General features: G+C 48.4%; 1 protein-coding gene across 8 annotated transcripts; it reads left to right on the plus strand.

Annotated features, from left to right (window-relative positions):
* The first annotated feature begins 1117 nt into the window (after positions 1-1117).
* Positions 1118-14821, plus strand: CSRNP2 (cysteine and serine rich nuclear protein 2). Of its 8 annotated transcripts, none has more exons than XM_047742178.1 (6): positions 1118-1534; positions 5598-5765; positions 6519-6755; positions 8265-8524; positions 11528-11824; positions 13813-14821. In XM_047742178.1, the coding sequence occupies exons 3-6, from the start codon at positions 6605-6607 to the stop codon at positions 14734-14736; spliced, it is 1632 nt and encodes a 543-aa protein (XP_047598134.1). In that variant the 5' UTR covers positions 1118-1534; positions 5598-5765; positions 6519-6604; the 3' UTR covers positions 14737-14821. The 8 variants fall into 8 exon arrangements, with proteins under 8 accessions (XP_047598134.1, XP_047598136.1, XP_047598132.1 ...); XM_047742180.1 differs by having other exon boundaries at positions 1118-1425; XM_047742176.1 differs by lacking the exon at positions 5598-5765.
* The last annotated feature ends 2058 nt before the right edge of the window (positions 14822-16879 follow it).

Consider the following 16879-nt stretch of genomic DNA (forward strand, 5'->3'; position numbering starts at 1 on the left):
ACCAGCCTAACCTGAGTTTAAGTCCTGCCATCCATCCAATAAATATCCAGTGAATACTTAGTGAGTTCCTAAATATCAAATACCAGGCTTTGTAGGGGGTGATCATGATACAGTAAACAAAGCAATTCCTTGCTCTCATGGAATTTAGTCAAGTGAGAGAAGACTGAAAAATATACATCAATCAGGTGGTAAATGCTAAGAAGAAATAGAAGCCAGTGGGATAGAGACTAAGGGGAAGCACCATTATAGAAAAATGGTTAAGGAAAGTCTGATATGGGGACATTTGAGCAAATAATTAAGGAGTAGGTATGTGGCCTGCTAGGGAAAGTGTTTTAGGGAAAAAGCCCTGAGGTGAGAGCATGATCGTTGAAGGAACTGCAGGGAGGTCAATGGGCCGATGTAGTTAAAACAGAGTACAGGAGGGGAAAGGTAGAAGGAAACAAGATGGATGACAGGATGGGGGGTGATGAGGCTGTTAGGGAGAGGGAATGTACCTACCTATATGTGATAGGGCCTTATTAGTCAAAGAAGAGCCGTATGCTCCTATTCTGAGTGAGGCCAGAAGCCAAGGATGGGTGTCCTTGGCAAATGACATAGAACTTCTGACTTCCGAGTCTTCGTTTTTCCCATCTTAAAAATGAGTTGCAAAGTTGTTAAGATCAGAGATCATGTAAAACTATTTTTGATAGAAAACACATCAACCAATCAATCCGTATCGCGGTAACTCAATACATTGTATTTTCTTTTCTATACCTTAGGCAGGTTGCAGCGTGTCATGCTGCTTAAGACTAAGCTCCCACAGGCGAGCATAAGGGGGACCGTGGTCTTTAGGTATGGGAATGTGGTCCTGGCGAAAGGAAAAGGGGAGTTTTAGAGGTAGATTCGTTTAGTCATTGAAGATATGTGGCTGAGGCTGTCCCCCTTACTGTTCTAAGGGCTGCAGCGGCGCCAAACTCGCTTTCCCAGGTTCCACTGCAGCAGAGACCCCGCCTCCAGAGCCGGGCTGCGGGCGACTTTCGGCTCTGCGCCGGTCTCCGCCTCCAATTCCCGGCATGCCGCGGGGGTGGGGCTGGCACGTAGACTCCATTTCCCAGCCTGCCCCGGGGCTCGGTCCGGACGTGCCGGCGCCTATAAGAGCCAGAGCGCTGCGGCCGGAGCCTATTGTTAGCCGGAGCCGGGGCGGTTCTGGGCGTCTGCTACCGGGGGCGCCCGAGTTGCTGGAGCCGCCCGCCCTCCACCGCCTGCCGGCCGACCTGCCCACCCGCCCTCCCTCCCAGCCCTGCCGCCCTGGGAACTCCCCGACCGTCGCCGCGGGCCCGGGACTCGCTATCTCCTCTCTCCTTCCCACCCGGGCTAGGGCGGCGGCGGCGGCGGCAGCGGGGGCGGCAGAGACCATCACGGGAGGAGGCAGCTGCGGAGGGGCCGGTAATGGGCCTGGGGGTGCGGGGCGGAGGGTGCCGCCTCATCCTTTCTCGGGATCGGCCCTCGGGCGGCTGTGGAGGAGTGGTCAACCCAGAGCTGCGCGGATGGAGGGGTCAGAAATGAGGGAGGCTCGGACGGGAGCGGTCGGGGGGCGGGGAGCCAGGGCGCCGCTGGGAAAGGAAAGAGTGGGGAGAGGCGTGGGAGCTAGGGGCACGGAGGACGCGGGCCCGGACTGCGGGGGCAGCTTGGGGGAGACCGATGGGCGGCTTGGAAGCTGGCAGGATTGCGGATGAGGGTTGAGTTCGGAATGGAGTGGAGATGATGTAGGATGGAGGGAAGTGAAGGAAGGGGAGGGCGGATAGAGGAAAATGTGGGAGGAGTGGTTGGGAATTTGTGAGTAGCAGGCAGGAAGGGATGAGGAAGACTGGGCAGGGGCTGCGGACGATTGAAATGAGCGGGAAGGTTAGCAGGAATCAGAGAAATGGGCCAGGAGCTGAAGGGTTCAGTAGGGGTGTCCATTAAAGGGAACTGATGCCTTGACATGTCCTTTCGGCTCAGGTTCCTGATGTCTCCCATTTTTCTAGCGTTGTGGGGGAAAACGAAAGCATCACTTGCCCTGGCTGCTCTCTTGATCATTTTCCACAGGCCCAAACACGCAACTGACTGCCATCCATCCCTTTTAGTGCTATGGTCTTGATTTATCCTTTTAAAGGGGTTAGAGTGGCAGTGTGACACACAAACCGTTCTTCAATATGAAATGTTAGAAGTTATCCCCAAGAGACACAGTGTCCTCTTGTCCTGCAGTTTTCAGTTTAAGGTAAATTCATAGTTTATTCAGATTTTCATTTCTTTTCTGACGTTACATCTTGCTAATCTCCAAACCCAAGAGGATGTTGGTGTGTGCCAGAGTTATAAATGACTAGATATCCTTGAGAGTTAATGGTTCCCGCAGCATCATGTTCCGGGTCTCCCACAGAGATCTTGTGTCCTCCATACCATGGTAGTTTAGACATGGAAAGCCAAATTCTAACCTTGTGGTAGTGAATGGGTAAAAAAAAAAAAACAAAAACATAAAACAGTGAGGGCTAGAGGGGGACTTCCTTAAAATACCTAGTTTAAACAGTATGTTTGCACTCAAGCACTTTATAAGTTCATGATCCTGGTAATCAGAAGGACACGTGGATCCATGAAATTCATAGTATTTGAAAATCAACAGCAATATCTTGTAAAAGAAGAAACAGGTCAGGTTATCTTACTCAGGTTTATCCAAACACTTGGCAGTAAACCTGCCTTCCTTCTAACCCAGCTACAGAAGATAACCCCGACAATCCTACCAGAGATTTTGGTCCCTTGACCTTTAGCAGGAGGTTGGGTTCCAATGGCGTGAAGAGGCTTTCTCCTGTGAGATATACCTTATATTATTTTATACTCAAGAGAGAGGCTTTTGTTACCTAACCTTTGCAAATACATGTTGAATCCAGAGAATTTTTCCTGGGCAGTCCCTCTTTTGCTAGTCTCACATAAGTTGTATTGTTTTGTTTTCTGTTTTGGGGAGGTTGTGATAGGAATCCTACAGGCCTGAAAAGGCTTAGGTCTAGTACTAAAATGCACGTACGCTATAGATCTTTACTTGGTGCTAGCGTCATATCTTCTGTACCCTGTAGGTATGCTTTATTTCATATACCTTTGGGAAATATTCAACTAGAAACACTTGAGAAAAGACCATAAGGCATGTAGCCAGAAAGTCAGCTGACCTTTCCTTTCACTGGCATTAAAAAGCTTTTATGGGGGTTTGCATTATTTTCCCCAAAAGCATTTGTTGTTTGAGTTGGTCATTTTGACAGTTAACTTGTCAGTTATGGCCTGCATTTCCAGTCTCACCTTCATTATTTCTGTATGGGTTTAGGTGCTTGGAGTATAAATCACAAGTGTTTCTCTTGAACACAGACATCGATCCTCTGCCAGTGAATGGTTGAGAGAGGTGGGAATGACTGATTTCGAGGTGTGGTTTGAAAAGAGGTTGATCTAATGAACTGGAAAGTGTGGGACCTATTCTGGTTGTTTCCATTGCAAAGAGAGGTCTCTTCAGGCCACTGTGGAAATGGATGGGAGTTTGTTTTTGGTGCGCAACCGAGTATCTTTTTCTGACAAGTCAAGTTCACACCAGAGTTGGGCAAGGAAGGCTGAGTTGAAATTTAAATTTATACTGGTTGTCAGGAGAGAATCAATGGATTATATATATAGTGGAGTAAATGTCAGAGAGAGTGATGCAGAGTGGTCCTGGGTAGGGTGAGGAGAGCTCACTCAGTATGCACATTACTTACCTACATAGCCAGGGGTTCAGATGATCCCCCAGCATTTTAAGGAAAATACCTTTCTCCTAGGTTTCACATCTTTTTTTATTTCTACTTTCTTTTTTCTCCCCTCTTTCTTACCTCCCTCTTATCATTGCCCAGAAGCCACTACTCCAGGAGTGGAAGTGGGAAAGACATAGAGAAAAGGGCAAAGGAGAGTGGAACAAAGAGCCAGCAATCCTTGCTGCACCAGAGGAAGCGATACCCTTGAGGGCAGCTGGGTTGAGACAGTGAGAATTTTAATAATAAAGATGATTTTGGACCAAACCCAGCCTCATGCAGGGCATAAAGAGAAATCGTCAAAGGGAAGCCACACTCCTGGAAGCAAAGAGACGCTGGAGGAAAGAACAGGACTGCATATCTGCTTCCAGGCCGAGGAAGAAGCCACTTTCCCCATAGCAACACTAGACATCTCATTGAAAACTAGAGCTGGTCTTAGGCCCTTTCTGAGAAAGCAGATTTTTCTGCGCAGTCTGAGTTTTCATCTGGTTGATAAGGTTTTTAAGTGGGAAGGAAAAATTCAGTTCGGTTTTCAACATTATTCTCTCTCTCTCTCTTTTTTTAAAAAATATTTTATTTATCTGTTGACAGAGATCACAAGTAGGCAGAAAGGCAGGCGTAAGGGGTAAGCAGGCTCCCTACTGAGCAGAAAGCCTGATGCAGGGCCTACGGTGCAGGGCCAGGGCCAGGGCCAGGGCCAATCCCAGCCGAAGTCAGAGGCTTAACCCACTGAGCCACGCAGGCGCCCCAACTCTCTCTTTTTTTTTATCCCACCCACATAAATTCTCAATTTTAAAGATTACCGCCCTCCCATCCTCGAATGGATGGGGATTTATTAGTTAAGAGGTATCTTTAAGGGGCACCTGGGTGGCTCAGTTGTTGGGCAGCTGCCTTCGGCTTGGGTCATGATCCCAGGGTCCTGGGATCAAGCCCCGCATTGGGCTCCCTGCTCGGTGGGAAGCCTGCTTCTCCCTCTCCCATTCCCCCTGCTTGTGTTCCGTCTCTCACTGTGTTTCTATCAAATAAATAAATAAAATCTTAAAAAAATAAAAAGGTATCTTTAAGCCCAGCGAAATCTTACCACATTAAAAGGTCCTTGGCTCTATTTTTATATGTCCTGGGAATGTGACCTCCAATGGTAAGATGAGTAACCTGAAGAACAGAATTGACACCTTGGGTTCCTTTTTACATTTAATTACAGTTCTTAGCAAGTACTTGATTTCCCCCCCCCCACCCCCCGCCAAATTTATTTCAAGAATGTGCTTGTCCGAGACCTACGATGGCTGAGGTTTCTTAGGTACATCTTGTGATTCGAGTGTGAATGTTCATGGGATCTGGACAGATAGATCAGGAAGTGTCTTCGCTCGAGTACCTACTAGGTCTGGTTGAGTCTGTAGCAGGCATCTCGCACACCACGGTGTATTCTGGGTAGCTGCTCTGCAGTAATGCAGCCCTGTCTTCCTGGGCAGTGTTATTCCTGCTGCATAATTAGCAACTAGTGAGATCATAGTCTGGGGAGATTCTGGCATTACTGAGGCAAAGCAGGGAGGCTTCGTAGCATCACGTGTGGCTCCGGCTCTGACAGCATTTCTGTCAGGCAGATTCATCTTCTTGGGAACTTAAGTTCAAAGACGGAGAAGGAGAAAGCTTTGTCCCTGGGAAATGGACCATCCTGGACTCTGTGTGTGTGTGACGTGTCAAAAACCCTGCCTACCATGTTGATGACACCAGAGCCAACTGTCACTCTTTTGCTATTTGTTTTCCCCGTGCCGGCTTCTTTACAGAGGGCAAAGATGGTAAAGCTAAGTTTTCCTCGCACAGGGGATGGTGGTTGGCCAGCTGGGCCCTATTTTATGGAGATGTATGAGATTGGAAAAGAGTTGGGCTTTTGAAGGCAGTGCCGATTCTAATCTTCAGTCCATTCTTCAGAACGGAATTTGACCTTTCTAGCAGCCTGATGAGAAACTTCACCCTTGTGAAGATCTGGGTGTAAGTGTTTTCCTGGGCTTCTGATAAACTCTGAACTCCAGAGCCTAGAGCAAGATTTCCCAAAGTGTGTTCCAAGAATCACTTGCCCACCCCCCGTGAGACACTCTGGAAACAGAGGGTTCCATGATCAGGTGTGGGGACCCCTGCGCTATGTTTGCTCTCACCCTTCACACGCTTGTTAGCATAGTAAAAGCCTCCAAGCTGTCCTGTCATAAGCACTCTTCTAAACTATTTGGACACAGCGGTCCTATTTCCACGTAAAGCTATTAATATCCATGGAACTAGTTGATTTAATGTATACACTTTGGGAAAAGCCAGGCTAAATTTTCACTAGGAAAAATAATTGGATCTAGTCTGAGTTTGGGCCCAGCCTAATTCTGCGTGTGATCTTCAGTCCCTCGTGCTGGCCCCTTGGAGAGCTCTCCTGAGTACACTCAGGAGCCGCTCCCGTTATTCCCGGGCTAATGAAACCCAGAGCCCAGCTGGCTTGGAACCAGAGGCCTTCACTCTGCTGAGAAAGGTGCCGCTGTTACTCATCTCATTATTTTAGAGCGACTGAGACTGGAGGGGCTGAAGGGAAATAAAAGTAGGAAAACGTTGGCCAGAATAAGTAGAGAAATGACCTTGTCTCGAGCGACCAGACATCAGCGCTAGCTCAGGGACTTACTTTCTTCATTTGGAGAGCTGTGTGTATAGACTTGGGAGGGGTCCGGCTCAGAAAAGGAATGCTGATTCTTCTTTTCCCCTGGGCAGAATCCTAATGCGCCTGACTAACCGGTGGTGAGCAGGGCCTTTGGGGCCAACTTGGTGGGCTCCCCAAGGAAACCCCTTTGAAACCAATGGATGCATTCACGGGCTCGAGTCTCAAGAGGAAGTTTGATGATGTGGATGTGGGCTCATCGGTTTCCAACTCAGATGATGAGATCTCCAGCAGTGACAGTGCTGACAGCTGTGACAGCCTCAATCCTCCTACAGCTGCCAGCTTCACACGTGAGTGAGCCCCTCCACCCCCGGCCTCCACCCACGTCCTCTGAGCATCAGAGCCCACTGCAGTCCTTGAGACAGCTTCTTCTCTCCGGCAGGGGGCTTTTCCCTGAATCATGGTCTTTTCCATTCTTAGCCCAACCTTACTCTTCGGAGGACTTTATTGCTCTAATATCGTAGACTTAGGTCTAACTTATTCTAGCTTATTTTTCCTATGCTGTGGTTTATAGGTCCTCAGAACAGGCAGAATTAAATTGAAGTAGTCCAGGATTCTACCCTTAACTGACCAGAGTCCCACACAGTTGTAGCTCTAGAAGGACATACATGTTGCCTGGACAACTGGGGCAGCTCTGGATTTCCCCATTCTCATGGCTCCATTAATTTCTTGGAAAGAACTTCTGATTCTATAGATCAGAGGTTACCTATGAACCAGATCTGACCCTCTGCCCATTTTTTTTTTTAAAGCATTTTATTTATTTATTTGACAGACAGAGATCACATAGGCAGAGAGGCAGGCAGAGAGAGAGGAGTAAGCAGGCTCCCTGCTGAGCAGAGAGCCCGATGCGGGGCTCCATCCCAGGACCCTGGGATCATGACCCGAGCCGAAGGCAGAGGCTTAACCCACTGAGCCATCCAGGTGCCCCTGCCCATTTTTGTAAATAAAGTTTTACTGGCACACAGCCACACACATTGTAACTGTTTTCATGTCACAGTGGCAGAGTTGAGTAGCTGTAGCAGAGACCTTATGGTATTTACTGTCCGGCCCCTTAAAGAAGTAGTACACCAGGGGCGCCTGGGTGGCTCAGTGGGTTAAGCTGCTGCCTTCGGCTCAGGTCATGATCCCAGGTCCTGGGTTCGAGCCCCACATCGGGCTTTCTGCTCAGCAGAGAGCCTGCTTCCTCCTCTCTCTCTGCCTGCCTCTCTGCCTACTTGTGATTTCTCTCTGTCAAATAAATAAATAAAAAATCTTTAAAAAAAAAAAAAAAAAGAAGTAGTACACCATCCCCAGCTCTAGATAACACTGTCCAATAGAATTTTCTGTTATGATACAAGTGTTCTATATCTGCAGTGCCCAGTATGGTAGCCATTAGCCATATGTAGCTCTGAGCACTTGAAATGTGATTAGTGTAACTGAGGAGCTGAATTTAGGTTTTTGGGGTTTTGTTTGTTTGTTTGTTTTTTAATTACTACTTTCAATTGCCACGTGTGGCTGGTAGTTGTCGCATTGGACAGTGAAGCCGTATAGATTGTTAGAGCCTGAAAAGATTATCTAGAGATCCTTTTCCCAGCTAATGTCCAAAATTAGCTCTTGGGGTCAGCCTGGAGGCAGTGGTACAGACCAGCCGATGTTCAGGGTCCCTCCCAACCGTGCATTTATGACGGGAAGATTAGAAGTGTCTCGAGGCACAGAGAGCACTTTGGATAATAACTGAGTACCTAGGCTGATGAGAAAGAATGAGGGCCCCAGGCAGGCTGTTTTGGGGTTGGTAAAACCGCTCTGTGCTCCCTTCTCAGCCACATCCATCCTCAAGCGACAGAAGCAACTGCGGAGGAAGAATGTCCGCTTTGACCAGGTGACCGTATACTACTTTGCCCGGCGCCAGGGTTTCACCAGTGTGCCCAGCCAGGGAGGGAGCTCGCTGGGCATGGCCCAGCGCCATAACTCTGTGCGCAGCTACACGCTCTGTGAGTTTGCTCAGGAGCAGGAGGTGAACCATCGGGAGATTCTTCGTGAGCATCTGAAGGAGGAGAAACTCCATGCCAAGAAGATGAAGGTGCTTAAAGGGGTCTGGGATCCGGGGTCTGGTTACTTAACCATGTGCCAAGACAAAAGTGGGAAACCATCTAGGTCTCTTGATTATTTAATTTGTCTATTGCCCTTGGCCTGTAGAGATTCCAGATCTTTCTAGTGAGAAGTCTCAGATTTGGAACCAAATCTCAGTCTGAGACACCATTCTTTCTGTCTCTAGTGGGGAGTCTACACAAGATAGCAAAATGGCTTGCCTAGAATTCCCTACCCTTGCCCCCTCAGCAAATTTTTTTTACAAGTTTAAGGTGCGCATACCTGAAAACATTCAAGTCTGCCACCCCGGGAACCCGAGGAAGCACATTGTTTCACTTTCTTGTCAGATGACTATGTGTTGTCCCAGTGCACAGAACAGGCTTTCTCCAGTAGACCCTGCTGTTTCTGAAACCTCTGTTCCCTCTAGGTGATGGTCTTTTGGGTGTAAGCAACGGCATTACCACACAGCTATTTCAGTTTGTACGGTACTGGGCCTGCCATTGGATGCCACACCCGTTCTTCGAGTTTAGGAGGAGAGCAGGGCTGGAAGAAGACCCATTTCATACAGGATGGCTCTTTACAGCCGCCCAGTTGCTCTTGGCACTGCTTGGCCCTCCGCAGCCGTACTTTCCACCAGGCCGCAACAACTCCCCTCCCTCCACCCCCACCCCGAGTTTCTAGTTCCAAATTTGGAGAACACTGCTCTCCGCCTGGCCAAGTTTCTTGTGGGCCCAAAGCATGTGGACCTATATTCAAACAGGTGGCTGCATTATTTCCAGAGTTGTGGGTGAAATCCCAGAACATGGGGTGGTTGGAGAACTGAGGGCAGAGGATGTGGGCTAATGGCATCTCATTCCTGTCTCCCTCTGTCAGCGACGTCTCCTTCCCACAGCCCACTCCCGGAGCCTTCCACCTGTTTTTCTGACTGGAACGACATTGAGGCGTCCCTTTCTTGTGTCTGAGGAATTCCTTCACTGACCCTATCACCTTTCTGTTGCTATAGCAACAACAAGGGAAATAAACACTGTTCTCACCATTTGCAGCGAAGGCTTTTCTTCCCTTTGCCTAGAAGAAACCTCTCTGCTAGATCTGGTCGAGGGATAACCTGGCAAAGCATGATTCCGTCCTGCTCTCTGACCTTGCTTGTCGGAGGTCTAGGGACAAACCCAGGCAACTTCGAGGCTGATGTAGGATTCCTACTTAGTAGCTGATTTAGTGAACAACAGCACGAGTGTGGCAACTGATAAATCTTTCTGTGTCAAGAGAAAACCCTTACTTTGCCCTCCCCGGGTCCAGTTTTCTCTTTTCTTAGAAAATTTTCCCATCTTTAGTACTCTACAGGGGAGACTGTTAATCTAAAAAAATACATCCTTCGCATCTCCCATGTGCCATCTAATACTTTCCTTTTTAGGCTGTTCGCTCCCCCACCCCCTACCCCCCGCAAAAAGCTCCTGGTACTCTGGAGCTTTAATGATGTGTAATTGTTCTAATCCTTCCATTATTATTATTATTTTTTAAATTCTGGCCTTTTACTAACATGGAAGTCATTATTTGGGGGAGTATGAATTGGAGACCCAGCTTTACTTAGTTTTCAGAAGAATATCCAGTTATCCCAATATCATTTAATGACCAGAGGACTCTCTCTCTCACTTGAGTTGAAATGCCACCTCTGTTGTGTTACATGAAACTCTTATATCTATGTGGGTTTCTTCCTATTGCATCTCTAATCTCTCTCCCTGGAGAGGACAGCAGGAGGGAGGGTGCTTAGGAGGAGCCCATCCCCAGCAAAACAGACAAGGGGAGCAGTCCTAAGGTTGGCAGAAGGGCCCCTCACCATGGGTCTGCCTGGCACAGAACTAACAGACCAGGAAATGCCCAGAAGCACCTCTGTGTTTGTCCCCCCTCCCCCACCTTCCCCCAAACAAACACAACAGGTGTGGAGCTGATTAGCCGGGTCTGTTGCATCATCTGTCTCCCAGGAGTTGTTCCTTTACTAGCACTCATCTGTGGCTGGGTCTGATGAAATAAACCGGCCCCTCCAGGAGCTTGGCTCTCATCCTGCTGGTAGCTTTCAGAGCTCTGGGAATCATGCAGTCTCATTTTCTTTCCTTGAATTCTCGCGTGAGTTTTCAAAACTCACCCGGCCAGATTGTCTTCAGCCTGTCCTTCCACGAAGACTCCCTTTTCCTGGTCCCCTGTCTTTTCTCAGTCCAGAGAACCCAGATTTCTGTCTCTAGAGAGTACCCCAGTATTATATACACCTCCCTACTTCACCTACAGCTTTTCTTTGAAATCAAATAAAAAGGATTAGGAAGGAGAATGAGTGTATTCTAGGCTGTGGGTTGGAAGTGAGGGCTTGGATAGCCGTTGAATTGGTCGTTTTTTTCTCCTCCCAGTGAAATGGGGAGGCTTCAGGTTCCTTGATGAAGACCTGGTAGCCTTGTACTACACTTTAGTGTGCTCTTTGTGGTTTTGGGTCCTTGGGGGTGCAGACTGAAGGGTGTCTTGCAAGGTTGTCTAGATATCCGAGGAACATCCAGCCATTGGCAGACCTCCTCCCTGTCGTTAGAAGGCAAGTTCGCTAAAGTTACGGGACCCAGGGCTGGGGATGGAGGGTATATTTGTGGGAAAATACTATCTTCTAGGAGGGACAGTGAGACACAGGCTTTGAGAAACTTTGATCCAGAAAGGTGATAGCCTCTGTGTTGACAGGGAGGTGTTAGAGCTGCCAAAGGCTGCCTGCCTTCCTGCTCTCGATTTATTCTCTTAAACAATCCAATATGGTGGTAGCAAGTAGCCGCATGTGGCTATTTATACTCAATTAGAAAATGAAATAAAATTTAAAAGTTCCCCTTCTGCTTTGTGCTGGCTGCATCTACAGAGCTCAGTAGCTACATGTGCTATGAGCAGCATGGATATGCCCATCATCGCAGAAAGTTCCTTCGGGTTCTGTTGCTCTTAAGGCTAACCTTTCCTTCCTCCCGTCTCCCGGCAGCTGACCAAGAATGGGACGGTGGAGTCGGTGGAGGCTGATGGCCTGACCCTGGATGATGTCTCAGATGAAGATATCGATGTGGAAAATGTGGAGGTGGACGATTACTTCTTCCTGCAGCCCCTGCCCACCAAACGGCGACGGGCCTTGCTCAGGGCTTCAGGGGTACACCGCATTGATGCTGAAGAGAAACAAGAACTTCGAGCCATCCGCCTGTCCCGTGAAGAGTGTGGTTGTGACTGTCGCCTGTATTGTGACCCAGAAGCCTGTGCCTGTAGTCAGGCTGGGATTAAATGCCAGGTCAGTACAAGTTTGCCTGAGATGGCAGACCTAGAGTCTGGGGCAGGTGGTGTGGGGACCAGTGAACATGGGAGGCTGCCCATCGTCTGTGGGTGGATTCCCCACGACTGGGAACACTCCCTAGTTCCACAGCCCTCCTCCACCAAGGGAAAAAACCAAGCATGACGGGATTCCTAAGCTGGGGAGATAGCAATTATCTTTCCGTGTTTCTCACCTCAGAAGTGATAAGCAGCAGCTGTCAGCAGATGGGGGAACATGGGTTAATAAATTTAATGTTAGTAGCTGTTCCTTAAATATTGACTGATTTCATGAGCTAAAAGGAAGCAGAGAAACAAGGTGGGCCTTCAGGTTTTATCTTGCAAACACTCACAGGACCTCTACTCCAGTTTTGTAAAACTCAAAATAATTCTTGGGTTCCCGTAATTCAGGATCAGACTTGGCCTGGCAGAGCTTAAGTCCAGTGTCCTAAAAGATGGAAGACATCATCCCCTAGCTGGCCTGACGGCACAGCTTAGAAGGCATTATCTCCGTTGAAAATAGCAATACTGTCCCAAAGGACGAAATTTATTTGGAACTTGTATACTGAGGATGTGGGTGCTGAGTCCTTATGGTTGAATGTATCCTAATGAACCTTTTCTTTCTTGTTTTTAGGTAGGTAATAGCTGTAGCAGATCTGGCCAAATACTGCTTTTCAGACTGAAGTCCCATAATGAATCAGTCTGTTATACAGTCCTGAGAATAGTCCTAAGAATTGGACTGCTCCTAAGAACTGGAATGGAGAGTTCTAGAAGTTGGTATCATAGGAAGACATTGTATATTTGTATATGTATATTTGCTCTTTTTCTTTTCTTTTTTTTTTTTTTTTGGTATGTGTGGGCTTCTTTCCTTTTTGGGGTCCAAAAGGGAGATAAAGGAGGGTGAGAGGATCTCCTTTCCAGATATTTCTGGTCTGTAAATTACATACCTTACCAACTGCTCTGGACCTCATCTGGTCCACCATCAGGGAAAGATGAACCAGGTGGTAAAAAGCTGGCCATTGTTAATGTTCGAACTGTCATTATAGCACCCTAGCAAAACTAAGGCACTTTTGCTTAGTTTCCCTAGAATATATTGCTTTGGACCAGCTAGATCTTCCACTACCTTTCCTTGTCAATGCAGAAGGAAGTAGTAGGCTTGGGCCCCGACCTTTGTTTTCTCAATAAACTAGGTGAATTCTGGATAAGTCTCTGAGGCACAAAAATTTCTTCTACTGTGAGAACTGTCAGCATTCAGAGGTATCTTTGGACTTTTTAACTGGAAAGGCCCTTTAACATGATTTTTGGCTATATTTTATTTGGTAGAGGAAACAAAGCCCTAAAGACATAAAGACCTTTTTTTTTTTTTTTTTTAAGATTTTTACCCATTTATTTGACAGAAAGACAGCAAGAGAGGGAATACAAGCAGGGGGAGTGGGAGAGGGAGAAGCAGACTTCCTGCTGAGCAGGGAGCCCGATGTGGGACTCAGTCCCGGGACTCCAGGATCATGACCTGAGCTGAAGGCAGACACTTAACGACTGAGCCACCCAAGCCCCTTTTCCCTCCCCTAAGATTTTATGTATTTGAGAAAGCACAAGAAGAGGGGAGAAGGGGAGCGAGAGGAATGAGAAGATTCTGCGCTGAATGCGGAGCCTGATGCAGGTCTTGATGCCACGACTCTGAGGTCATGGCCTGAGCCCAAACCCAAGAGTCGGATGCTTAAGTGACCAGGTGCCCCTGAGATAAAGGAACTTCCTGAGGGCACACTGCTACTTCATGGCTGTGCTGGAACTGAAACTACCTGACAGCTACCACGTAGTGCTCTGTTAGATCACGCTGTGCGTTACATTTGTTCCTGGCAGTTCCTCTTTTAAGACCTCAAATCCCAGCTGCCTGTTTGCTGCCAGCTCATGTCTCCACTCTCCATCATTAAGTCTGGTGGTCTCAACTTCCCTCAACCTTCTTGTCCTCAGGTGGACCGCATGTCCTTCCCATGTGGCTGTTCGAGGGATGGCTGTGGGAACATGGCCGGGCGCATTGAATTTAATCCCATCCGGGTCCGGACTCATTACCTCCACACCATCATGAAGCTGGAGCTGGAGAGCAAGCGGCAGGTGAGCCGCCCACCGGCCCCTGACGAGGAGCCCTCACCCACGGCCAGCTGCAGCCTGACGGGAGCCCAAGGCTCAGAGACACAGGACTTCCAGGAGTTCATTGCTGAGAACGAGACGGCAGTGATGCACCTACAGAGCGCAGAGGAACTCGAGCGGCTCAAGGCAGAAGAAGACGCCAGCGGCTCTAGTGCCAGCCTGGACTCCAGCATAGAGAGCCTGGGCGTGTGCATCCTGGAGGAGCCCCTGGCTGTTCCCGAAGAGCTGTGCCCGGGCCTGACGGCCCCCATTCTCATTCAGGCTCAGCTGCCCCCAGGCTCCTCGGTCCTGTGTTTTGCTGAGAACTCCGACCACCCCACTGCCTCAACAGTGACCAGCCCATCCTACTTGAACAGCGGGCCCCTGGTGTATTATCAGGTGGAGCAGAGGCCAGTCCTGGGGCTGAAAGGAGAGCCCAATATGGAAGAAGTCCCACCCTCTTTCCCCAAGGAGAAGGATCTGAATGTCTTCTCCCTCCCTGTTACCTCACTGGTGGCTTGTAGCCCCACAGACCCAGCTGCCCTGTGTAAATCCGAAGTGGGGAAAACGTCCACTCTGGAAGCACTAGTGCCCGGAGATTGTAGCACTGAGGAGCCTGAGAATGAAGACTTCCGCCCCTCGTGGTCCCCCTCGAGCCTCCCCTTCCGCACGGACAATGAAGAGGGCTGTGTGGTGGAGAAAACCTCCCAGCCGAGTGAGGACAGGCCCCCGGAAGATTCTTCCCTAGAACTCCCTCTGGCAGTGTGACGTGGGGATGGAGAGTCCGCCTCTTACCCATTCTCTATTTATTCCCTTATTTTATCTAACACCATTTCAAAACAAAACTGTAGAAGCAGCTGCTACTCCCATGTTATTTTATTGGGGTCGGAGGGAGGAATGGGTGGGAAAGAATTGTTTGTAAAAGTATTTTTTAAACGGTAAACGGAACCAAGGAGACCAGTCCCAGCTCAGTCTGGGGAGCGTCTTGGGGCAGAGGCGGCTGCACGGTGCCGTATACTGAGCCTTCTGGGCCCCTGGAACAAAGGAGGAGGATCTCCCAGGAGAAGCTGGATAATTCAAGCAGCTATTCGTTACACAGGGACCAGAACACAGTGATATGAATGGCATGACAAAGCCCCTTCTCCTTTCCCAAGCTCCAGGTGGGGTACAAGCTCATTTTCTCATCAATCACCCTGATACCCCTCTTGGGTGGTATCATCAGCCGGAGTATCTGGTCAGATCTAGAGTGGAGCAGATGGAAGGGTCTCTGCTCCTGTAGAAAACCTCCAGGATTTATAAAAATTTAACCTGCCTTCCTTGGCCCCCCATTTGGTAAATAAGTTAATATTTGACCTGTTTGGTGTTCTCTGACCTGTTCCCCACACTGGGGATACCTGGTCTGTAACTTGAATTATTTCTTTCATGTGTTCTTAGGTACTAAAGTTAAACTTGTCTATTTATCTTTCTTTCCCCCTCTGTCCTTTTCCCTTGAAGAAAAAGCTAGACTGGCTGGGGATGCGGCCTGAAGAGCCAGAGTCCCCTGCCTAAGGCCCGCTCTGTCAGGCACCTTTAGGCTGGGACTCACACGTCCCACGGGAGGCATATATAGAACACTATGTCCAAAAGAGGCAGCGGGGACAGGGTGCTGTCTGGCAAGAAGACTTTATTTGTGCCACGCTTGCTTCTTCACCCAGGTCTTTCCCCCACTCTGGGAGGTTTGAGCTTTAAAGGAACAGGATGTGGCAATCTAAAGTCACGGACTAGTTTTTGTTCTATTTTTCTGTATCTACCCTTGTGGTCCTTGGATATACAGGGTTGGAGAGTTCTTAAACTATTCCTGTCCACTCCCCCCACAACCCCAAGAACTGCAAATATTTATCGGATCCCTCCATCCTGATAAGTAAAAACTGGAAGCCAAACTAATTCTTTTTTTTTTTTTTTTTCCAAACTAATTCTTAAATGTAGCTCCCAGGTTCCAAAGAATTCAAGTTCTATGACCTTTGAGATCTATTAAGTGGGACTCAAATTCAGCTCTTACCTCGATGGGGGGACACGGTTCCTGTTTATCTTAATGTCCAGCTTACGTTCCAGGATGACCACCGCAGAATTCTTTTTATTAGTAGTTCTCTCTGTCTCCGTTTGGAGGCAGGAGGGAGCAGAATACTCTTCTCTAGCACCCTTTACATCATGCTTCACTTCTGGTATGTTAAGTGGCAAAGAACAAGTGAAAACCTTTTTGATTTTGGTGGGGGAGAGAACTCTTCCCACTTACCTTGCTCACCCAGCCTTTTCCTGTGGGCCGTTAAAGCACCCTTTCTGTATGTCCCAGCAGCAGTTCGCCTATCCGATCTCGCACCTGAGCCTGCGAGACCCTGTACTTAAAAGATGAACCCAGTCTGCCTCTCCTGTTCATTCCCGGTTTTGCTTGGTTTTACATTTGGAGGGGAGTTCTTAAGTACAGGACCTTGTCTTCCCCCATCCCCTAGCCTCACAAAACAGTCTTTTAAGTACCTGAGATCTAGACACTCCCAAGCTGAGCCCCACTCTCCCACCTTCGGCTGGCCACTTGAGTACAAGACTGAAGCTTCACTGCAAATTCGACTCTGGAAAAGAATTTTCCTGAAAGTTTGTGTTGTGCGGGGGGCAGCGCTAGACAGTTCCTCCTTAGGAGGGGTCCAGCCTCACCTAGGAAGTGAATTCCAGCTGTTCAATAAGAGACACTTTAGCCTTTGGGATCAAACCAACAATCTAAATCTAATTGTCAAACTGATGGCCAACCCCCAAGATAATTGGTTTTTCTGAAAAACTAGTTTCTTCACCTGATCTTAGCCGAAAGGCCAAGAAACGATATCTGAAAAACTAGTTTTTTCATCCAAGTCCATCCCTCCATTAACTCAACAATTCTGACTCA

This window comes from Lutra lutra, chromosome 8 (genome assembly GCF_902655055.1).
Source record: "Lutra lutra chromosome 8, mLutLut1.2, whole genome shotgun sequence".
NCBI lineage: Eukaryota > Metazoa > Chordata > Mammalia > Carnivora > Mustelidae > Lutra > Lutra lutra.